This window comes from Salvia miltiorrhiza, chromosome 6 (assembly GCF_028751815.1).
Source record: "Salvia miltiorrhiza cultivar Shanhuang (shh) chromosome 6, IMPLAD_Smil_shh, whole genome shotgun sequence".
Lineage (NCBI taxonomy): Eukaryota > Viridiplantae > Streptophyta > Magnoliopsida > Lamiales > Lamiaceae > Salvia > Salvia miltiorrhiza.
Genome location: NC_080392.1, coordinates 44,754,930 through 44,780,380, shown reverse-complemented (window position 1 = coordinate 44,780,380; position 25,451 = coordinate 44,754,930). Strand labels below are relative to the sequence as shown.

Here is a 25,451-nt window from a genome sequence, read left to right as displayed (position 1 = left end):
AGACTTAAATCATTCTTAATGTATACATAGAATTTGTTTACACCTTAAACATGTTGTCACATAACTCCATACATGTTTTATAGGCATAACTTCATAAAACAAATAATGATGAATTAATTACACCCTAATGAAGTCCTAATTAATTCATCATGTCTTCAATGTCATCCATTATGCCTTGTTGCATGTACAATAAGACAGCCAATGCACTCTCTAATTAGATGATTTGTTACAATTATAAAATCATTAAAATAAATATATTAATTATTTTTTTATATAAATTTTCGAGCCCGAATGGTCATAAGGGTTCACCCGAAGCCCAAAGATTATAATTAAGAATTTCTAACTTTGAAAAAATTACAATCCAAATGACCCATAATCAAATAATCCAACAATCCGATAGCATTGACCCGAAAACGAGCGTATTGGCCCGATTGACATCCTTAGTCAACATGCTCAAAAGAAAGCTTCAAGCCGCAGAAGGTTCATTATTCCACACTTTATTCCACACTAGCTTTTGCATGCACAATAAAAGGAAGAATCATACAGAAAATGATATCAAAGAATTAAAAATTTTCCTGTCCAACCACCAGCAGTATGTCTCGATACAGCTTATATAAAGACTCACGAACTGATCATAACCAGTAAACAACTAAACACTAAATCAATTCTGGGATTTCAATAAGCGACGTTCCAGATTGATACCAATTCAAATCCTCCAGAAATCCTAGCTTCCATCAACTCTAGAAAAAGTTTATACAGTCGAGTTGTTAAAGCTAAAATAGCAGGATATTGCTTACATAAGTAGCATTGAAACTCTGTGCCAAGATTCTTGAAAACTTCTTCTCAATTCAAGCTGGAATTTATCGAGTATCTGATCCCGTTAAGAGGAAGCAAAGAAATTTCTCAATCATTATATCAGCAGCAGACTGGCACTTCGTAGTCATTGGTTCCAGATACATGCCCTGAAGAAAAAGAAGAAAACGTCAAAGTGGAAAACAGAGCACAAAAAGTAATATAACAAGAAACGGGCCTTCTTCAACACCAATAACAAAAGTCGAGATAATAACCACCTCCTACGTTTCAGTTTCATAACATATGCATATGCAAAACCTTGGCAAAGTTCGTAAACACAAATTGGGAAGGAAAAAAAAAATTAAAGAACCTTTTGAGTTGAGCCTAGCATTACTTCAACCTATAATCATATTGCTCCACACTAGAATTAAAGACAAAAAGCTACTCCCTCTGTCCCCCATATTTATGCATACCTTTCCTTCTTGGTATGCCCTCAAATTTAGGCACACCCTATTTTTGGACACTACCCCACACATAATTTTCACAATTGTACCCCTTAACTTACACTATTTACCCACAATTTACTTAACAATACTCTTAACATGAGACCCTTTGTCCACTATCAAAACTCCAAACAACTTTTCAATGAAAACTCGTGCCGAAAGCGTCTATGCATATTTATGGGGGACGGAGGGAGTATTATAAAATACAAGCAAATTCAAGTAACCAATAGGAGTCATAGCAACATATCAAGTTCTGAAATTCTAAAGTTTGAATTCTATATTCTTGACACATTATTGTTGTAACGTGAATGAATGTGCACAGAATTTATGATTGTAAATTCAAGTGAATGAATAGGGTAGACAAGAGTGTGCTAGTGTGGAATATTACTATTGTTTTTATTGTTATCTTTCAGTTACAAATGAAGTTGTTTGCTACAAAGTGAAACTAACTTATGTTGAAATAACACATTGTCCCATGAGAAGTCATTTTTCTGGCACTGAAAATAACCTCAGGTGATAGATTTGTTAAAAACCAGAATTGTCATATTGTAACTTTTTATCCGTTTTTAAACCAGAAGAGGATGGGTATTAAATTGGGATAGAATATTGTAATAAACCCTAATGAATTTTATTGTAATGGTCTACATCAGTTTCAGTTTATACAATTTGGAAAATTTCTCATTTCTAGTCCCCTACTTCAAAATTTGCAGATAAATCACTAGCACAAACTAATATAGAAATTCATACATTATAATATATGCTATGAAAGAGTCATAAAAGCATTTCAGTAATCAAGTTCCTATCCTTTTTTTTAGGTTTGTCTCTAACAATTTAACGCATTCAATTTCCTATGAATTTGTAAAATTTCCCTGAACTTATACAGGGGTGGAGGCATTCTTTTTCCTCAATCTTTCATGCTTTCCCTTTTCACCGTGAAATCAAAGTATGCCCAGAGGGACTCATTTTATGAAGATTGACAGAGAAGCCTACAAATTGAATGTTGAAACAAAAGCCAAGGAAGACAAGTGCAATACTTTTAATTGTTTTCTGACCATAGTACTTACATACTCCCTACGTCTCATTAGTAATGTCCCATTACTTTTGGGCATGGAGATTAATATAAGTGTAGTTAGTGTATAAATTGAGTTGATGGAAGATATTTAAAGATTATTTTAAGTGAGTTAATGTATAAAGTGAGTTTGGCCCACCATTAATAATATTTTAAAGGGTTAATTGCATATAAATTACTGAACTTTCAACAAATTCTCATTTTGCACATGAACTTTAAAATCTTTATTAAAATTACTCAACTATTAATTTTTTCCCATTTTGCATATTTGTCCATTTTCCGGCCAAACTTTGGGCCTGATATGACATCACTTTCATCCAACTATACATTACAACGTCAGTTCTATTTTTCCACACGGTCATATCTATGCTACGCAAGCATATTCATGCCAAGTGAGCATATTTATGCCATGTCATGGCGATGAAAATTGGGCAAATTACTAAATGAGAAAAATTAATAGTTGAGTAATTTTAATAAACATTTTAAAGTTCGTATTTGTTGAAAGTTCAGTAATTTATACGCAATTAACCCTATTTTTAATGGTTAATTATCTACTAAAAAGGGTATGAGACATTACTAGTGAGACGTCCCAATATAGTAATTGGGACATTACTTATGGGACGGAGGGAGTAGTTTTTTAGCACCATGTTCTTCCATATATTTGGTCTAATACATATTTACAACTTTCACCAGAACATTATGTGAAGCTAGAACAACTTTCCTTTTATGACTGCATTTTCAGTCAAGACACAAGAGTGCTACAATTAAACTGAACCTAACCCAACAAACTTTAAAGAAAATAGGTTCTGCATTAAACTTTATCCAGTTAAGATCCTGGTTAAAAACCTCCTAGAAACCCAAACACCGCGAACAAAATATCCTGAAAAATCACATACCCGCCTAAATGAACATCCCTACTCAATATGCCGTGCCTACTCCACCCCACTCCCAACACCCAACCGGCAACAAGACCAACGAATGGGTAGCACATATATTAGATTACATGCATTATAAACTGAATTATACCCCCTGACAAAATTGCAGTTGTCCTTTAAGAGATGTTACTTCCACGTCAAATTCAGATAATTACATTCTTTTTTCATCAAAAGCAAGTAGTGCACTTGTTTTATTTTCGTTCCTTCACTTTCCTTGTCCAAAGATGAATATTTGCTAGCCTTTCCATTTCCTAGAAATTTTACTTTTCACTATTTCATGATAAGAATCGATCAACACAAATACTTGATTATCTATCCTACTATGCCTCACTAACTCTGAAAAAATTATGTATTAAATGATCATCTAAGATAAAAATTGGATTCTAGTGAGAACAGTAAAACAACATTGATAAGGAATCTAGAATTGACACAATGAATACTACTAGAGCATGTCACATCATTTATTCTAACAAAAACTCCAAAAGAATTTTCATTCACTACAAATTGGGTACCAAAAGACATTCTCCTAAAAAAATACACATTACAAGTGTGTCTATGTGGAAAAGGAACCTTCAAAAGATCATTGCATATGCAGATCTAAAATAAGAAAGCCCACTTAAGGTGTATTCAGCTTCCCAATGATAAGACCATATCCCAAAGTATTCATACACAAATATGTTCAGCGGTGACTTTCAACGGTTCCAAGATTGGCTCTGGATAAGTTCTATGCAAATAGGAATGTCAATCCAGCCCGAAATCGGAGATTGACCCGAATGACCGGATACAATAGGGCTGTAAAATTGTAATCCAAATACAAATCGGGTTAGCCCATTCGGGCTGGAGGGTAATCGGGTCAGGCCCTCGGGGTTATATGAAAAAAATTAAAAACTTCCTAGGGTTTAATGTTTAGAATGAATTAGCGTTTCCTTGCAACTTCTTCTTCCACCTTCACTCTACTCCCACGGCTCCACCCCAATCCTCCCCCAAATCATCTACCCGCTCTAGGCTTCTAGCCGATGTATCCTCCGCAGCCACCATCATCGCCGCCGGAATCGGAGCCATAGTGAGCGCTCCCTGAAGATTGTGTTCATGTTTGCTCTCGACCCCAACACTCCCCCAAATCATCTACCAGGTCCAGCCGCCGTATCCTCTGCCGCCGCCGCCGGAATCACCGTCATAGTGCTCTCCTTGCTATCGCAGATTTGTTACATACATTCCTAGTTCTTTTTCCTGTATATATATGTGTGTGGTAGCCAACACTAGCTAGATCGAAGAAAAGATGGTTCAAAATATTTCTGCGAAATTTCTTTTTCTGGTTATTTATGCTTCATTGTTCCAGATGAGAGAGGATTAATATTTGTGTGCTGAAGCAGAAAATTGCACTGGTTCTTTTGATAATCCTTTATGCGGCAGGTAAGGAAGCAAAGTAGGCACAAAATTCTCGCAATCAATGTCATATCCTAAGTTGATTGGTATTCGATGAAACACACAAATCATTCCCAGCAAATGTGTTTGTGTGTTTTAAGTGTCCATTGTATATGCAACTATAAGTAGGCCTCAAACTTTGATAAAAAAATTGAAAGGACCTAACTTTTATCTGTAAAATCTTTAAACATACTATTGGAACAACAATTTTCAGATCTCTAAAACCAAACATCTTTTCAAGGCTTTTACTAAGCCAATAACTTAAAAATTGAGTAGCAACAATAGAAAACTCTGAACATGGTCTTCAAGAGAACTGAAAGTTCATTTTGGAGGAGAAAATCTGAAGAGAGATGCAGTAAATCAATACCATTAAAATCAAAAGGACTATAGAGAAATATGCTAATGAGAAAATCCATAAAGTGAAATCTCCTTGAAATTTCCTATCAACCTCTCAATTAATTTGATCAAATAAAGCAACCAAAGGTAGCAAGAAAGGCTTTTTCAGTATTCCCTGCTCCAGAGTCCAGAGAACTGAGGTCCCACCAAGTCATTTGTGCACAAATTTTAACACGGCCAATGTCACCCAATCAATTCACTCAGGTTTATGTCCCAGAAAATTCTAAATTCAAAAATAAATAAATAATCAATTAAGTAGCACTCCTTCAGAAGGGACACCAAAATACACCCTTTATATACTAGAAGGCCTATCTTTGAAGATATGCACATATCTGTGTCAAATAATGAATTATGTTTCACAACGAGACTTTCTCAACCTAAATAATGAATTGCATAGTCTGCTAGGCTGGTGGAATGGGTAAATTTTTTACAGCATGCAGAGAGTACAATCCAAAATCTATACTATTAGACAGAGACCAGGAAAAATTCTGATGTCAACCATTTCAAAGAACAAATGCTCAGGAAACACATAACTATTGCGATTTGGCATAACTAATTCAATTTGTTTAGGTGCATCTATCATTACAAAAGAGCACGCAACATAAAGCACAAGGTCATTAGCCAAGTAAAAACAAGAAAATGATATGAGCATGGCCAATAACCATTTGATAGCAGAATAGAGATCAACAAAAATGCTCTAAAAAATTAAATTTCTCTAAATGATTCATCGAACAATTAGCCTGGCACCCCTACTTGTTAACAGAAAATTAGTCACCTAAACAAAATCATGGATCGAATTTTGAATCCTGTGGAGTCCATCACACAAGTCTGAGATTTCAAAAAAATAAAACCCTCTTCATGTATCACTTAAGGTTTACAGGAACCTCAACATTACATGCTACACAAGGCTTCTATTGACTCCTTACTGGAAAAACCAATGAAATTAGTAGGTACATTTCATTGTTCTAAATGCTTCCCTCATGATCTGAGTAAACCAACAAAATCTAGAATGCAATCTCCTTACATACTGCACTTTCTCAGTACTAACTTCCCTAAAGTTGCTATCATGTAGAATAATAATAATGGATATAGAAAGTTCTAGCAAGTTACTATTAGTCTACATAACATGGTTCATCTATGGAGACCTACAATTAAGATTTTTATTAGGAACCTCGAATAAAAAAGAAATTTTGCATCTCAAACTCTAAGTTATCAATTCATTGCACGCGTGGAACTCAATCCTGCATCTCAAACTTACAACTTAGATGAAAGACAATATGTCAGTTTCACAGGATATCTAGCTACAGCTTATGATATACACATGGAACTGCTAGGACCTTTTGACAGAAAAAGGTCTACAATTTGACAGCACCTCAAGTTCAAGCTTAATTTTCAAACCCCGCTAGTTCAGATAAAGAATAATACAAGATTAAGCAATTCATTTAATGTACATAATATGAACAGAAAAGAAAAAGTGAATGACTACCCGATATTGCCAATGCCATTAACTGGTTCCACAAACTGCAGCTGATGCTGATGCTGGTGCCCATCCTGATGTGGCTCTATCTGCTGCAGAGGCTGGGCAACACCACCATTAAGAGACACCATAGAACCGCCAGCTGGGGGTCCTTTCACTTCAATGAACCGCCACATGTACCACGCCCCAACTGATCTATAAGGCTTCCACTTCTCACACAACTGCTCCATCTGGGAAGGCCGAGGCAACTCCTCCAAGCCATACAAGTACTGCACCCCTTTCCTAACCCCTAAATCACTCACTGGCAAAACATCTGGTCTGTGCAGTGAGAATATCATAAACATATGGACAGACCATGATCCTATCCCCTTCACCATAGAAAGCATCGTGAACAATGACCGATCGTCCATTTTCACCACTGTATCATCCGATAGAATCCCTGATTTATATTTATTTGCCAGGTCGTACAAATAGCTAGCTTTGCGGCCAGAAACCCCAATCTGCTTAAGCTGTTGGGAAGAGAGAGCAAGGACAGAATCAGGGCAAATGGCTTCCTCTCCACCGCAGAGCGAGACGAAACGTGTGTAGATAGAAGTTCCAGCTTTGTAGGCTAGCTGCTGATAAAGAATGCTCTTGGTGAGAGCGAGGAATGGGGGGTGGTGGATCTCAAACTGCGGCGGCGGGTGGGTATCAATCAGTGGGCCCAGTAAAGGATCAGCCGCACGTATGTATCGGATGGCTAATTCAATTTCTCCATCGGCCGACAACGGTTTGATAACTTGGGGAAGAACTCTAGAAGCATGGGAGGCGCTACGCCGCCGGTTCTTCGCGGAAGCCGGCGTAGCGGAAGTAATGGCGACGGATGTAGCGGCAGTGGAGGCTGGACTGATAGCTGAAGAAGACGAAGCGGAGGCAGACGCATCATCGGTCGCTAGCTTCTCAACGCCGGTGGTCTGAGCCGATAGCTTACGGATTTTTTGAGGTCGAATTGGAATTTTGGAAGGATTGTGGGGATTATTGTGGGAGATCTCGGTGGGGATGGCGGGTGATGCCTCAGCTGCGGAGGTGGCGGGCTGGGGATGAGAGATTTGGAGATTGGGGTCGGAATTCGGCGACGATTTGAAGGGTGATGGTTGGGACTTAGAATCTTGTTGCGAATTGGTGGTTTCGATTTGTGATTCTGGTTTATGTAGGGCTTCGATTTGGGTGTGGGTCTGCTCACCCATGAGAATCAGCTACAGCTGCGAACAGCGAGGAGGGGCAGTGAGGGCGTGGGTGTCGACGGCGGCGGCGACGGTGGCTGGGGATTAGAAGGCGAAAGAGGGAAACTTTGTTTATTTGGGGGAGATTGCGGTAAAATTGCAGTTTTCAGTGCAATAGATGAATGAAGGGATTTGTGTTACAATGTCAAAAGAGTGTGCGAAAATTTTATTACTAGTATTTTTCAAATACAATAAAAGTAATTTTACACATTCAATACTCCCTCCGTCCACGAATTAAAACCCTACTTGCACTTAAATTTTTGTCCACCAATTAAAGCCCTATTGTGCTTTATTACCTTTTTACTCTTCTTTTTTTCCTATATTTACTAGCCTTTGCCACTAATGGACTCACCTTACAACAACTTTATCATTTTTATATTCTATATTTATTACACTTTATCACTAGTGGACCCACCACACAACACCTTTAACACTTTAGTTAACTACTTTATCACTTTAGTCAACTACCCTTATTTTTCATCCACAACACCTTTTTTAGCTTTCTTAGTCTCCGTGCCCACCCTCAAGTGGGGCTTTAATTCGTGGACGAAGGGAGTACAATATTCTCATAATAACTATAATTATTATAATAATCAATTTCAAATATATATATATAGGGGCCGCTCCAATGAGACCCCCTAATTTTAACGAGATCTAGGGCACGATCTGGTGCGTTTATTTTATCAATCATATGGCTCATATTGTATCTGGAAGGTGATTTTTTTTTTCGCAGGGTTCGAATCCTGGAGGGAGCAGAATATTTTAAATTTTGTTATTCATCAGTATATACTGCATTGTTCATCAGTATATACGACCTTGTTCATCAGTATATATGTCTTATTCATTACGAATTTTTTAAATTTTATTTTTCATCAGTATATACATCTTGTTCATTAGATATACGTTTTGTTCATTAGTATTATATGTCTTATTTACTGTACTCATGTTACACGAAAAATAGGGGGTCTCACTGGAGCGCGCCCATATATATATATATATATATATATATATATATATATTTATATATATAGGTGTTGGGATATATAAATCCAAATTTAAACCTGTTTATGTGAACATATAAAAATGCAATATATGGAAAAAAGCCTTCAAAGGCAAAAAAAAATGCAAAAGGGTATTATTGTCGCTTACAAATCTAATGTTTTAGGGTTTTTCGCATTTTTAAAGCTTTTTAACTTGTTTTGATAGGCATAATGTTGAACATAAATGTGTATGATGCTACATATAAATATGTATGGATAATTCTTAAAATATTACCATAATTTATCGATCATCTTCTATTTTTCTTCTGCAATATGTTCATCTGTTGTAACTGTTGTTGTTGTTGCGTGAAAGTGTAGAGGGTATAAGGCGGTGATGATGGTGGCATGGTGTCGCTAATGTTGGTCAAAGCGAAAATTTTCTTTATTATATATCACATACTTGCATGAATTTAAGCTGTATAATTATAAACCATGTATCTAGATTTGCTCTTTTTCTATCTATTCCTCCAAAATGGCGTCGTTTTTTTCTCTATCACAAAATGGTGCATTACAACTAATTAAATCGTTGGCACAAGCTGTTTGGTGTAGGGGTGAACAAAATATTCGAAATTCGAATCAAATTGAAATTCAAAATTTGATTCGAATTTTTCAATTTTTCGGATCGGATTGAATTTTAGGTAAATGTTGAATTTTCGGATTGATACTTTCATGATTGGGGAAATGGGACATAAAAATTTGATCTTTAGAGCTCAATACTTTCATGATTGGGGAAATGGGACATAAAAATTTGATCTTTAGAGCTCAAGACTATTTAGATGTACACGAATAAACTACATAAACATATGCTAGTTTCCATCTTTTTGGTAATATAACGAATGAAATTCTATTGAAATTTGAGAATATCAATAGTAATAATCGGTTTAAACATGAATATTTAGCTCCATGGTGAGATATTAGATGATTGCCATCTAGAAAAAATGTAGATGTGAGCATGAGGTGTGGGAGTGGCCTCATGAAATATGAAATGGAGTCGAGTCGAGTCTCGAGGTGGCTGTATCAATTTGAGCACCTCAAAATAATTCCATGAAAAAGGGAAAAAAATCCAAACAAAACCCAGAAGAAGTGAAACGTGGCGACGATCCGCCACCATAATCGCCGCCATGCTTGCTCCGCCTAGCATAGCCACCTCCTCCGCCCTTCTAGCTCGCGTTCAACCACCATTGCATGAAGCCTTCACTCACTTCCCCATCTCTCTCTCCATTTCGCCACCACCACCACCACATCCAAACTCGAGGAAAACCAAAAACCTCATTTTCTCGCCATCGGAGAAGTGCGCGGAAGAAAATCATAGCCGTCGTCATCGCGAATGAGCAACGAGGTGGCCGAGGATGGGCTGCGGAAGCCCCTGCTGCACACTGGCAGCTGGTACCGGATGGCGGGCCTCCGCCAGTCCAGCATGATGAGCTCCTCCGCCCAGATCCTGCGCGAATCCATCTCAGTCTTTCTCTGTGTCTTGATCGTCGCCCTCGGCCCCGTCCAATTTGGCTATACCGTTAGTAATCGATTAGTTCCTTACGTCTACCGCCATTGCCTCATTTCTTTTTCATGCTGATTCAATTTGGGGGATTTGTGTTTCGTTTGCGTGATTGTTTGCTACAATTGGCAGTGCGGATATTCTAATCCTACGCAATCCGATATCATTACTGATCTTGGCCTCACTATTTCTGAGGTATAATGCTTTTAGTGATTCTTCTTGAATTTTTGTGATGTTTTTGAGTTAATTGGCTGTTAATGGATAGACTATTTGTGAATTCTGGTTTTACACATATTTTATAAAGTTGGTCAATAAATACAGGAATTTTGATTATTTCCTAAGATCAAGATTCCGACCCTATTGAAAGTAACATATCAAAATTTTTGGAAACCTGTCGTGATCCGTCCCACATCGGTTAAGTATGGGCTGATTGGTGTGGTTTATGACACCTTAGTCACCCTTTCCTTGATAGTCTGGCTTTTGAGGATGAGTTCTACCTAGGGTGTTGTAACAAATGGTATCAGAGCCAACCCCATGCTCTGGTCCACCCGGGCCGTTATGGGCCGCCACGGGTCATCTGCGGTGGTATGGACCGCCGTGGGCGGCGGATCGGAAGCGTGGTGGTTTGTCATGATCCGTCCCACATCGAGGATGAGTTGTATCTAGGGTGTTGTAACAAAACCCTAAAACCAATTTTAGGAATTCTAGCTCCATGTCTAGAAGTTCAAATGCCACCACGTCAATTTCGATTCAACCAGAACCACAATTTTGGGGAAATTTCGGAAATCATCGAAGTTCGAATATTTTTATTCACCAACTTTGTATAATATAGGAAAAATTAGAATTCACTTATCTTTTATCGGTATACACCAACTAACCCATACTTTTTTTTTTAATGTTAATAATTTGTAAATTACATGACCTTTTGTCCTTGCTTCCTTCCTGAAATTATTTCGGAAGTTTTCGGTATTTGGTTCGTTAGCAAATGTTGGAGCAATGGTTGGTGCAATAGCAAGTGGCCAAATTGCGGAATATATGGGAAGAAAAGGGGTATGACCTTACTATAACTGGCTGTTGATTCTTTGTTGCTATCGACCATTATCTTGTAATTGATTTCTTGGCACCTCAATGCAGTCGCTGATGATTGCTTCGATTCCCAACATCATTGGTTGGCTTGCTATTTCATTTGCAAAAGTGAGTTTTAATATCTAACTTTGGCATTTCATAATGGGAGCTTGCAAATGAATGTTAGAGATCTTATAAGTTCCAACAACTTATATGTTTTGAGAGCTTATAAGTTAGCAAAGTGTTAATTGAGCTTATAAGTTAGTGAATTGTGAGTTAGAGAGAAATTAAAAGTATATATGTTAGAAATAACAAATCGTAGTAGGATTATTTTTGTAAAATAATTGTTGCTTATAGTATTATGAATAAGTTGGGTTGAGAAACTTATTTTTTGGGAGCTTACTTTACAGTTCACAAGTTGTTTAGGAGTTTATTTTGCCAAATACTTCTCAAGAGTTTATAAGTTGTTTTAAAGAACTTATAAGCTCAGTCAAACAACCCTTAGTCTACGTATAATTCATCCAAGTGTTGATAGTGTAAATGTTCGAATATACTGCTATAGGATTCATCATTCTTGTTTATGGGGAGGCTGCTGGCAGGGTTTGGCGTGGGCATAATCTCCTACACGGTAATTTCAGTTGTATAGTTCAGATAATTGGAATATTGTTGAAGTCGATAACAGGGTTGGTGTTTCTCTTGTTTGAATGTGCAAGGTGCCAGTATATATAGCAGAGATATCACCTCAAAACCTGAGAGGAAGACTCGGATGTGTGAACCAGGTTAACTTACTCCGGCATTAGTTTCAACTTTTACCTTTGATTTGGAATATGGAGGCATGGATGCTTTAATTGCTGTTGTCCTTTAGCTTTCAGTAACAATTGGAATAATGCTGGTATATGTGTTGGGCCTTTTTCTACCATGGAGAGTTCTCGCGGTTTTAGGTGAGCAATATGTGTAAATGGGTGATATTATGAGATGCGATTCAATTATGCTATTCCACAAAAAAGGTCAATCATAATTTGTGTCCCCAACTTTCATCGGTTTCCGAAAAATGTTCCCAACTTACCTTTCACTTAAGAAATCCTCAACTTTGAATGAAGTTTTATTTATATCTCACTTTACAAAATTCAACGATGGAGTGATGAGTCACCTTGACGGATTCTTAGGTGGATTCTTAGAGTTTAGGGATTTTGTTATTTTGAATGATATAGATTCTGGCTAGGCGAGAAGCTATTTTCAAGATTGATGGTTTTTGAAGTGGAAATATCAATTGGGGACATTTTTTGAAAAACATTGAAAAGTTGGGCACACAAACTATGATTAACCTCTACAAAAAAATGTGACTTGTTAGTGCTTAATCAATAGATGTGTTGAGACTTTCTTTGTCATTAAACGTTCAAGTAAAATATTTCTCATAATGGGCACTTCCTAATCAATTTCCATAGCCACCTGGACAAATGTGGCAACATACTTATACTAGTAGCTGTTGTTACAGAACTACAATTGTATGGACGATAATCATTCTTATCCTGAAACAGAAGAGAATCAATTTGTCTTCGTAACAATTGCATTAACTTTAAAACATCAAGCAAGTCTCTGCAAATTATAATTCATCTTTTTTGGTTCATTCAATATGATCATGTTTTCAATCTAGTATTATTATTTCAGTTGTTTCCAATTAAATAAACTCATCAAGAATATGTGCACTGCAATTTCTCTGTCAATAGTTTTGTTGATTCTATAAGCATCATAATACATTGTCCCGAAGGTATACCCAACTCACTAAAAGTGTGTTGTCTTTGATGAAAAAGGATGCAAAATGAAATACTATCATGGGGTATTAATGTGATACTATTTTGATTTTCTCATCTATAATGTGGGAAAAGGCGGGATAAACTTCTTTTCCACCCTAACGAAAATGAGATAAAAAAGTAGCGACCACTAAAATATGATAAAATTTTCCCATATTTTCTTATCTCTCATTTTTGCATAATAAATTTGCAACTGAAGAGAACACAACCTAAATGGAACTTATAGGATAAATTTACAACGAATTATGCAGTTTAGCATGTATTTTGCTATTCATTTTTAACCTTTGTCAGTATCAAAATTAGCACGTATGTTATTGGAAATCCTCTCCTATGTCCCACTTGGTCCCATTCCTGACTAGGATTATTCAATGGATCCTGTGAGAATGAGATCACACTTACTGGGGAGAGCAGGGTATGAGTTATGCTATACGTTAAAAGCTAAAGTGTGTGATACAGATCCTTTTATTTATATGTTACGGCCCCCAATTTGCTTGAGCCTTGGATATGAAATCACTTCTTAATATGCATTAATTTGATAATTTCATGTTCAGGAATTCTGCCATGCACAATCTTGATACCTGGTCTGTTTTTCATTCCCGAATCGCCTCGTTGGTTGGTATGGGATACAAGCTTGAGACCTTTATCATGCTTCAGCTTCATGTTAACTCATTCAATTGTCTTTAAATCTAGGCTAAGATGGGCCTGCACGAAGATGCTGAAACTTCTCTACAAGTTTTACGGGGATTTGAAACAGATATCACAAACGAGTTAAATGAAATTAAGGTATGCCGCTCTTTCTTGGCATTTGTTCACAAGAGACTATTTCATGTAATTGTATTAACTCACTGTGTTTTGTCAAGAAATCTGTGGCTTCATCGACTAAGAGAACTGCCATTCGGTTTTCAGAGCTCAAGAGAAGACGCTATTGGTATCCCTTGATGGTACTCTAGATTACCTTGAAAAGATTTTTTTTGGATAAATAAATTTTAAAGGTTGCGTGGCGGTGGACTCGAACTTGAGACCTCCGGCCTGAGACATTAACAACTCTACCACTAGCCCAACACACACACACTCAAAAGATTACTTTCCATACAGAGATTTGTGTTTTTCTTCTTGTTCCTGTCCTCTGGCTTCATTTGATCCTTTGGCTTTCCCTATAGGTGGGAATTGGACTACTTGTACTCCAGCAACTAAGTGGTATTAATGGCGTTCTTTTCTATTCCAGTAGCATATTTCAATCTGCGGGTGAGGCTTCAAGATATAAATCCATTCAATCCTTGTTTTGTGGCATAATTCGTTTTGAGCAGATAAAATTGATGAGTATCGCTCTATTATGTTATTCATTCCCGATGCTTATATTGTTTGACATTGTTGATTAAGAGGGTGTTGGCTAAGCTCCTTAAAACAGCATGTTCATGAGCTAATAAGCTTTTGAGAAGCGTTTGGTAAAATAAGCTTCTAATTAAAAAGCTTATGAGCTGTGAAAATAAGCTCCAATATGAGCTCCCCAAAAATAAGTTCCCCAACCTCAGCTTATTTTTTCATAATCTTATAAGTAACAATCAATTTACAAAAATAATGATACTATGGTTTGTTATTTCCATCATCTATGCTTCTAATTTCATCTCTCTGACTAGTATTTTTCTCTTTAAATCTCCATCTAGCTTATAAGTTCAATTATCTAAACACTTTGACAACTTGTAAGCTCTTGAGACATCTTATAAGCTCTTGAAACATCTTATAAGCTGTTGGAGCTAATAAATTCTCTAAAATAAGCTTAGTCAAACTCCCTCTAAATCCAGCCTCTGTGTTCCTCTTGCACCTCGTGTACTTGGTCAAGCGTGGCACGTTCAGCCCCACGCTAACATTGTTTCTTGTATGGTGCCTAAAATGTAAATATCTTAACTAACCTTCAGTTAGGATGAAAGAAAATATTTGTGTATCGTCAGAATTTCTAGCGATACTTCCAAATATGAACCAAAGATTAAATCTTCTCATCATATTTAAACAGGGATTTCATCTGGTAAAGCAGCAACATGTGGGATTGGGGCTATTCAGGTAAATGGAATAATAAGATAGTCTTTATAATGAAATGAAAATCAACCTAACTTTAGATCCTATATATCATTTCTGAAGGTCATTGTTACTGGAATATCCACAGCTTTGGTAGACAAAGCAGGTCGCAGGATTCTTCTTATAGTACGCTTACCTGCTACTTTTTCTTTTGGTTCTGCTATTCGCTAACTATAAATACGTAAACAGGTCTATTCTTTTGCGCAGGTGTCCTCCTCGCTAATGACTGCCAGCAGCCTCCTCGTTGCAACTATGTTCTATTTACAGGCCTGTACTTTTTCGTGACACAATTCTTTATTTTCTGTCCAATTTTTTTGGTTATAGGGCTCGTTTGGTACGACGTATAAGATAAGGCGCGATATGTTTGACTGAGATGTCTATTCAACATATTAATATCATCTTTGGTAGAATGTATTAAAATGTCTTTAGTATGTAATCCATTGTTTATATAATTAATAATTGTGATAATTATGATTTGTATTGCGTATACCATAGTTATTAATCGCGCATCGCGCACGATCGCGCAAACCTGTCCTAGGGTGATCGCGCATCGCGAATCGCGCGCTATTTGAATATATCGCGCAGAAATAGATAAAAACATAATATATATCATAATCATAGTAAAACCATGCATAATATGTCTAGTTCAGAATAAAACTATATCATAATCATAATCATAGTAAAATCATAATAAAATAAATCTTCTGAGTTGGAATGTCTAAAGACTCTTAAGTAATTAAGTATATAGAATAAAACTTAAGTTCAGACTGCCGTTCAAAATTCTGCACGAATAAAATTAAGAGAGAGAGGCAGACTGCCGTTCAAAATTCTGCACCCTAATAAAATATAACCCTAATTAAGCCTAATTAAGAAAAGCCCATGCAATAAAAGTGAGGCCCATGCATGCAATTGACTGATTTCAAGGATTAAGTTCAATCGCGCGCGCTACCGGCGCGATGCGCGACCTGCGCGACCTGCGCGATGCGCGAATAGCGCGCGCTACCGGGAAGGAGCCAAGTTATAGCGGTGCGGCGCGATGGAGGTGCGCGACGCACCGCGACGCGCGATCGCGCGCGCTACCTGCGCGATTCATAACTATAGCGTATACCACCTAGGAGGTGGTATATAGAATCACACAAATCTGTATAATATTCTCGGGCTTTTGATTTATAAAGGGCCGTGTGTTTTGTATCAAACACAATTTAAAAGATTTCTCAGTATCCTGACCTTTATATATAATTTTTTTTTTGCTGAAAACAGGAGATTTTACCTGAAAAGTCTCATTCTATCATGCAAGTATCGGCATTGGTTGGAATTTTGGTATGCTGTAGATGTAATATCCTACTGATGGCATTTCAGCTTCATTAACTAGGTTTCTTTTTTTATTTTTCAGATTATGGTGATTGGTTTTTCTGTAGGACTTGGAGCTGTACCGTGGGTTATAATGTCCGAGGTATGAAATGGAAACTTTGCAGAAAATTTCATTGTCAATTAGTGAGGGGATGTAGTTTGTGTTATATTTTGTTATAATCATGAGTTTTTTGAAATGTTATAAAGTTGTTACTGCCTTATTGAATTTCTAAATATCAAGCACTATAATGTTGCTCAATGTTTAGAAGATTTTCATATTCGCCAACAATAGGTCAGATGACTATTTTACCATTATAACTTTCATGATACCATCTTTATCCCCCAATAAAATGCTAGAGAGAAAACAAAAGCACGTCAAAGTGTCGGGAAGATGTAGTTGAAAACCAAATATTGGAAGATGTGTATAAAATAGTGAAAGGGTCCTACCAAGTTGATTTGTTAGGTAACCAATAAATGATTTGTGAGATGATTTTTTGTAAATATTGTGTGAATGGGTAAAATATAAAGGTTTATGTTCTAAAATGGAAAGACCACACTTATTGTAGACGGACGAAAATGGCAAAAAGACCACACTTATCGTGGACGGAGGGAGTAATAACTACCCCAAAAGAGGTCTACATGAAATTCCTGCTACAGCTAAGCTGTCCAACTCAATAATGATCTCAAAGATATCTAACCCTAATTCATAAATTACCATTTAAAAATCTAAAAACTTGAAGCCACACAAATTATGATCCATCTCTTTATTCTAACCTTAAAAACTTAATCCTAAATAACCAAATGTATTAAGAAAATAAAAGATAACTATGAACAAAAATATCAAATGATGAATGGTATCACAACACCTATTAAAAGGAAAGACATCATTCTCATATATCGAATAGAAAAAGCTACCATGTTTATTTCCTACATAATTCTTACACCATTTTTTTTTTGAGGATGTCCTAAGGTGTTGATGTAAGTGTTGTATGCTCTGGGTTACACCAATAGTAACCTGCACCTGACTTTCACTTCATTGATGCAGATTCTTCCTATAAGCATTAAAAGCCTTGCTGGCAGTGTAGCAACATTAGCAAATTGGTTGTCAGCATCAGTGGTTACAATGACGGCTAACTTACTCTTAACTTGGAGCAGTGGAGGTTCTTTCTCTCTACATATATATCGCTCTCTCTCTATATATATAAGAATGATGTCGAGTGAGAATCACATCTTTTGGTGAGAATTGAGAATTATGCACAAACAAATAAAATATACTATAAACAAGAGATGGTCAGATCGTGAACAACTAAATATAACACATATACATGATTGAAATTCAATTAATGTGGTTGTTCATGTATAATATCTAGTTGTTCACTCTGGTCATTTCCTGTTCCTAGATATTTGAGCTTGTGCAGGGTTCTCATGGTTCTCACCAATGTGTTATATTACTCCATTCGTCCACGAAAAGTATAGCACATTCATGTACAAAATTGTACATGAATGTGCTATACTTTTCGTGGACGAAGGGAGTACGTTTTATGAGGTGAGATATTTTTCTACTGCCTCACGAGGCGTAAACCTCGAGGCGGTCTTTATGCCTCATGAGGCAGTCCGAGGCGTAAGACCTAGGTGTAAATCATAAAAAACACAAACAATTTATTTTTCTTTTTTGAGAGATGGAAAGGGCGAGAGGGAGAGGGGCACTGCGTCTACATGTGTAAGAGCGGGACCCTCTGTTATTTTCTATTGAGTCTATAGCTAGGTTTTTAGTTTTTAGAAACTTTTTGTTTTTCTTTTAATTTGTTAATTAAAGCTTCAATTTAGCAGCCCATTTAAAATTAGAGCTATATTAAAACAGCCCATCTAATTATAGCTGGGCGCGAGGCGTGCTCTTCTGACCGCCTCACGTTCTCACCTGGACCGAGGCGTGCGCCCCCGCTATCTCATATTCAAAATACTATCGTCCCTCCCCGAGGCGCGCCTCAAAACGCCTTTTTAAACATTGCTTCTCATGAAAGATAACGGTTCTATATATATATATAGGGAGAAGATCCGTAGAGAACTGCAAATTAAGTAGAGAACGGAGAACAAATATAAAGTTACGAATAAGTCTATAATTTCGATGAATAAATCAATATATCTTATGAATAAGTTTTGCCCTAGGTTCGAATCTTGCGAGGGGCGAAATTTTATATATTTTTTCTATATTTTTACTAAATACACATATTCATTAGTTATGCGATATTTTCGTTTAATTTATAGATTTATTCATTGTTCTTCGTTCTCTACTTATTTGTAGTTCTCTACAGAACCCAATCCTATATATATATATGGGAGAAAGTTCTATGGAGAAGCAAATGTTTTCAAAGAATAGAGAAGAAATCTCAGCAATTGATCATGATCCATCGAACAGTCAATAATTAAAATTATATTTCACATCCAGATTTTTGATGAACATATCGGTAATTGTGTTGAACGTATCCAGGTTTCGAACCCCAAAAACCCAGCGCTGAGTTATAGTAAAAACATGATTTTTTATAACAACTATGAATCTCTTGTATTTAACCTATATAGAAATTTCACTGAGCCTATAAAATAATTGCACTTAACCTTTAAAGCAAATAGTCATCAAACACGAGTTTAGTGCAGTTACTTTATAGGTTATAGGTTAAGTCGGGAGCGGACGCATGAAAAATCCCGGGTGAGGTCTCTATTTTCTACATTTTGAGTTTGAGACTTCGAAAAGATATTATTCACACAAAATGTGAATAACTTGATGTTTTAAAAGAATAATAATAGAAAATAACTTTTTGCGTCCGCCACCTTGGCTCCTCCTGTGTCCTCCAATGGGTTAAGTGCAAATAAATAGTTGTTAGAAAATGGAGGTGATTATATAGAGGTTTGAGTGTGGTGAGTGATTGTAGTGAAGTGGTGTAGAGAATATTGTGAGTGTAGTGTGTGTAGAAGATAGAGATAATGATTTTAGAGTGGAGCTCTTGTCTCCAAAGAACTTAGATAGATAGAGTGATGTTTTTGAGATGTTTTAGATTATGTGAGATTGGTTACAAATGGCTTACAAGAGCTCTATTTATAGGTGTGGGAAGATCTCTCTAGATCCCACTACACTAACTTGTATCTAGAATTCTCTACTAGCATCCACTTAAGGAATTCTCTAGATACTATATAGAAAATATCTAATCTCTAGATTACTCATACTTGTCCTAGTATTATTTAGAATACTCTAGATTAATCTAGCTAGTGGTGAATTCTCTAGAATATACATAGCTTATTCTCACCTAGAATATTCTAGATAAATGCATCACACTTCAATACTCCTCCTTGATGCATTTATCGGTTACTCCAAGCATTCTTCGTAGAAACTGGAATCTGTCCCTTGGTAGTGCTTTTGTGAAGATGTCCGCCAACTGCTCTTCTGTTGGACAATACTTCATCTCGATAAGTTTCTTTGCTTCAACATCTCTCAAGAAGTGATACTTGATGTCGATGTGCTTGGTGCGATTGTGCTGAACTGGATTCTTAGCCATTGTTATAGATGACTTGTTATCGCAGTAGATCTCTGTCGATGAGTCTTGCGGTTCGCCCATATCCGCTAGTATTCTTCTAAGCCATATAGCTTGGCATGCTGCTTCGGCTGCTGCAACATACTCAGCTTCTGCTGTTGATAGTGCAACTGAGTCTTGCTTCTTTGATCCCCAAGAAAAAATTCCTGAGCCAAGCTTGAAAGCATAGCCTGAGGTGCTTTTCATGTCATCTTGAGATCCAGCCCAATCACTATCGCTATATCCACTGATCTGTGAGTCAGACTTTGGTTTGTACCAGATACCATAGTTGAGCGTACCTTGCAGGTATCTGAGAAGTCTCTTTGCTGCTCCATAGTGGGTCTCCTTCGGACTTTCCATGAATCTGGATAGAAGGCTTGTTGCATACTTGATGTCTGGCCTTGTTGCCGTCAAATATAGTAGACTCCCAATCAAACTTCGATACTTTGTAGAATCCGTCGGTTTTGACCCATCTTCTTTCTTCAACTTCTCATTTGGAATGAGAGGTGTAACCACTGGCTTGCAGTCTTCCATCTTGAACTTCTTGAGCATATCTTCAATATACTTCTTTTGTGATAGGAAGATGCATTCTTCCTCTTGACTTATCTCCATTCCGAGAAAATAGTGCATTAATCCTAAGTCCGTCATCTCAAAGGTGCTCATCATGTCTCTCTTGAAATCCTCGATCAATTTTGTGTTATTTCCTGTGACAATTAAGTCATCAACATAAAGAGAGACAATCAGGATGTCCGTACCTTGAGTTTTGATGTATAGAGTTGCTTCGTTCTTGCTCCTCCTAAATCCTTGACCGGTGAAATATCCGTCTATTTTGCTGTACCAGGCTCGTGGCGCTTGTTTGAGCCCATAGAGTGCTTTCTTGAGACGAAGAACTTTGCCTTCTTGCTTTGTGAATCCTTCTGGCTGCTCCACATATATCTTGTCTGTTAGATCTCTATTGAGAAATGCCGACTTAACATCAAGCTGATAGATTTTCCATTTCTTCTGAGCCGCTAGAGCTATGAGTGCTCGAATTGTGTCTATCCGGGCTACTGGAGCAAACGTTTCTGTGTAGTCGACTCCTGGTATTTGAGCATATCCTTTTACGACAAGTCTTGCCTTATGCTTCTGGATCGAACCATCAGGATTCAGCTTTGTCTTGAACACCCATTTGACTCCAATGACTTCCTTGTCACTTGGAAGATCCACCAACTCCCAAGTATCATTCTTTTCTATCATTTTTATCTCCTCCTCCATTGCTTTAATCCAAACTTTCTCTTTGGATGCTTCTGCATAGTTATTTGGCTCCAAAGAACAAAAGTTGCATGTCTCATATATATCAGTGGATTCATATAAATCTGCTAGAGTTCTTACCCGAAAAGGTGGAGAGTCTGGTGAGGAGTCTGAGTCGGATCCACTTGAGGTATTGGCTTCTGAAGAAGACCTTGGTGGGCTTTGTTGATCTTGTTCTCCATGTTCTGTGACTTCTTTTAGGAGTGTAGTTGTTGTCTGCCTTTCAACACTTTCTGTCTCCCAATTCCAAGAGGCTTGTTCGTCAAATTCCACGTCTCGACTTGTCACCAGCTTCTTGGTCTCAAGATTGTAGATTCTATAACCCTTGGATTTAGAGCTGTAGCCGAGGAAGATTCCCTTCTCCGTCTTGTCCTCCAGTTTGTGTCTTTTTACTGAGGGAATGTGGATGTAGCAGATACTTCCAAAGACCCTCAAATGTTTGGCTGAAGGCTTTTGTCCTGACCAAGCTTCGATCGGCGTCTTGTTTAGCACGGCCTTTGTTGGACATCGGTTGAGTAGGTAGACTGATGTATACACTGCCTCTGCCCAAAACTTCTTTGGTAATCCTTTCTCCGCCAGCATGGATCTCGCCATCTCCATGACTGTTCGATTCTTTCTTTCCGACACGCCGTTTTGTTGTGGAGTGTAGGCCACCGTTAGTTGATGCTCCACACCTTCATCTTCACAAAACTTGTCGAACTCTTTTGAGTTGTATTCGGTACCTCGATCGCTTCTCAGTTTCTTTATTTTGCGACCACTTTGTTTCTCCACAAAGTTCTTAAATCTCTTGAAGATTCTAAAGACTTCTGATTTTTCTTGGAGGAAATATACCCAAGTCATTCTAGAGTAGTCATCAATAAAGAGTATGAAGTACCTGTTTTGGCTTACTGAAGGTGTGCGCATTGGACCGCAAACGTCGGTGTGGACAAGCTCTAGTATCTCCTTGGCTCGCCATGTTTTCTCCGTTGGAAATGGTTGTCTGTGTTGCTTTCCGATCATGCATCCTTCGCATACACCTTCTCTTTCAATTAGAAGAGGCATATCTCTCATCATATTTTTCTGATGAAGTAGCCTCAAGGCATTTAGGTTGAAATGCCCAAATCTCCGGTGCCATAGACTCGTATCGTCGAGTTGAGCCACCATTGCCTTTTGTGGATATTGCCATTGAATGGGAAAGTTTCTATTTTTTCCCATTTTTACTACTGCAATATCTTGGTTATTTTTCTTGTCGTAAATTCGACAAGAATCTTTCTCAAAGTGGAGGGCATATCCATTTTCCATCATTTGGCCAACACTTAATAGACTTTGTGCAAGACGAGGTACTAGGAGAACATTTCTAATAAATCGCGTACCTTTATTAGTTTCTATGGCAATTGTACCTTTCCCTTTTGTCTCCACCAGTTCTCCATTGCCCATCTTCACCTTCGTCTTGACTGAAGTATCTAACTCACGGAAGATGGTCTCGTTGGATGTCATGTGGTTGCTGCATCCGCTATCGATGTACCATTCTTCTTCTCGTGCTTCCGTTGCCGAGTGACATGCATAGAACATGTACTCCTTCTCATTTTGATTTTCTGAATAGTTGGCTTGATGATTTCTTCTATCTCTGCAATCTTTTTCCACATGCCCGAACCTTTTGCAGTTTTTGCACTGTGGCTTTCCTCGATGATAGCAATCCTTCTCCAAGTGATTTGTCTTCTTGCAAATTCCGCATGGTGGAAAATTTGCCTTGCTCTCCTTGTTGCTGGAGCTTCCTTCCTTGTGATTGCTTTTAAAATTTCTGCCGCTTCTTAACTTATTGCTTCTAACGTTGAGCTTGGACTGAAAGGCACTCTCTAGTGAACTTTCATGTCGCCTGCTCAATCGTTGCTCGTGTGCTTCCAAGGAACCCATCAGCTCCGCGACAGACATTTTTGATAAATCTTTTGATTCTTCAATCGCCGCCACTACTGGATCATACTTCTCGGTAAGGCTGATTAAGACCTTCTGTATGATCCTTTCATCGGAGACGTTATCTCCGTATGACCGCATTTGATTGATTATTTCCATTATTCTTGAGAAATAATCTTTTGCGGCTTCTGAATCTTTCATTTTAAGATTCTCTAGTTCTCGCCTTAAACTTTGCAGTTTAATGGTTCGAACTTTAACGTTTCCTTGGAACTCCTCCTTAAGGATATCCCAAGCTTCTTTTGCAGTAGTGGCTCGAATAATTCTTGCCATGATAGAATCACTAACAGATTGTTGGAGAAGATAAAGAGCTTTAGCATTTTGTTGCTTTAATTTCTTACGTACCTCGATTGAGGATGTCTTGTCGATATCTTCTCCCGGCATGGTGATTCCTTCTTCAATGACATCCCAAAGATCATGGGATTCAAGGCAAGTCTTCATACGAACACTCCAATAGTCATAGTTTTCTCCATTGAATATTGGAGTCGTGATGGAGAGACTTGACGACGCCATAACGCCCGCTTATGATCGAACAAGCTCTGATGCCACTTGTTAGAAAATGGAGGTGATTATATAGAGGTTTGAGTGTGGTGAGTGATTGTAGTGAAGTGGTGTAGAGAATATTGTGAGTGTAGTGTGTGTAGAAGATAGAGATAATGATTTTAGAGTGGAGCTCTTGTCTCCAAAGAACTTAGATAGATAGAGTGATGTTTTTGAGATGTTTTAGATTATGTGAGATTGGTTACAAATGGCTTACAAGAGCTCTATTTATAGGTGTGGGAAGATCTCTCTAGATCCCACTACACTAACTTGTATCTAGAATTCTCTACTAGCATCCACTTAAGGAATTCTCTAGATACTATATAGAAAATATCTAATCTCTAGATTACTCATACTTGTCCTAGTATTATTTAGAATACTCTAGATTAATCTAGCTAGTGGTGAATTCTCTAGAATATACATAGCTTATTCTCACCTAGAATATTCTAGATAAATGCATCACACTTCAATAATAGTTCACAATTTTTATGTTAAATGAGGTTTTATTTTATTTAATTCCATATATGTATACATGTATATGCATATGTATGTGTGTGCCTAAGCACCTTGTTGTCACAATTTGACAGGGACGTTCGTCATTTATGCATCTATATCAGCCTTTACTGTAGCATTTGTGGCCTTGTGGGTTCCTGAAACCAAAGGAAGAACACTAGAAGAAATTGAAGGTTTTTTTATATGATAATGTTTGCAACTACTGCTATTATTTGATGTCAAAATGGTTTGTTTGTTTGTTTATTTGAACTGCAAGTTATGGCAAGATAGTTTTCTTATTGGAACTGCAAGTTATCTGGCATTGCTTCCTTATTAATCTCGTATATTTTTGTGCATGGGAACATGGAGTACTAATTTTAAGGGCAGTTAAATCGATTAAAATTATTATTTCACAGGTTTATCAGATCCAGATCCACCCTAGATCCAACAGATCTAAAAATTTGGGATCCAGATCCGTGGGTCCACGGGTCTAGATCCATGGATCTACTGCTTTTAAAATAAATTCAAAAAAAAGTCACAAAATCAACAACATTTAGCTTCCATCATAAAAAATATTGCACAAAACACATTCATGCAAATACAAAGTCTCAACATAAAAAAATAAAATAAAAATAAGTCATCAAAAATTCAAAATAAACAAATCTCAATGCCCAAGTCTATGAGAACAAGTCTTCCTAATTACATTTTGAAATTTGATTTCTAAATAAGTTTTCAAATAATATAATTTGTTTTACTTGTGTATTATCTTTAATTTCTATATTTAATATTTTTAGTAAAATAAATATAAAATATAAATAATACATATATTAAAAAAATGGATCCACGGGTCGGATCCGGATCTGTAATTTCAAGATTCAGATTCAGATCCGTTTTATAAATTGAGATCCAGATCCATCGAGCCCAAA

The 25,451-nt window shown here is 37.2% G+C and overlaps 2 protein-coding genes across 2 annotated transcripts; one reads left to right on the top strand and one right to left on the bottom strand.

The window, feature by feature from the left end:
- Positions 1 to 541: 541 nt before the first annotated feature.
- On the bottom strand, positions 542 to 8,073 carry LOC130989899 (uncharacterized). The gene is made up of 2 exons (XM_057914057.1): positions 6,607 to 8,073; positions 542 to 962 (listed from the first exon to the last, which is right to left on the bottom strand). Exons 1-2 carry the CDS (start codon positions 7,821 to 7,823, stop codon positions 941 to 943), a joined length of 1,239 nt encoding a protein of 412 aa, XP_057770040.1. The 5' UTR covers positions 7,824 to 8,073; the 3' UTR covers positions 542 to 940.
- A 1,684-nt stretch (positions 8,074 to 9,757) lies between these two features.
- On the top strand, positions 9,758 to 24,789 carry LOC130989897 (sugar transporter ERD6-like 6). The gene is made up of 18 exons (XM_057914056.1): positions 9,758 to 10,412; positions 10,527 to 10,589; positions 11,355 to 11,444; positions 11,529 to 11,588; positions 12,022 to 12,087; positions 12,173 to 12,238; positions 12,325 to 12,400; positions 13,822 to 13,886; positions 13,961 to 14,053; positions 14,131 to 14,211; positions 14,431 to 14,515; positions 15,282 to 15,328; positions 15,407 to 15,469; positions 15,551 to 15,610; positions 16,604 to 16,663; positions 16,737 to 16,796; positions 17,739 to 17,853; positions 24,621 to 24,789. Exons 1-18 carry the CDS (start codon positions 10,227 to 10,229, stop codon positions 24,731 to 24,733), a joined length of 1,449 nt encoding a protein of 482 aa, XP_057770039.1. The 5' UTR covers positions 9,758 to 10,226; the 3' UTR covers positions 24,734 to 24,789.
- The last annotated feature ends 662 nt before the right edge of the window (positions 24,790 to 25,451 follow it).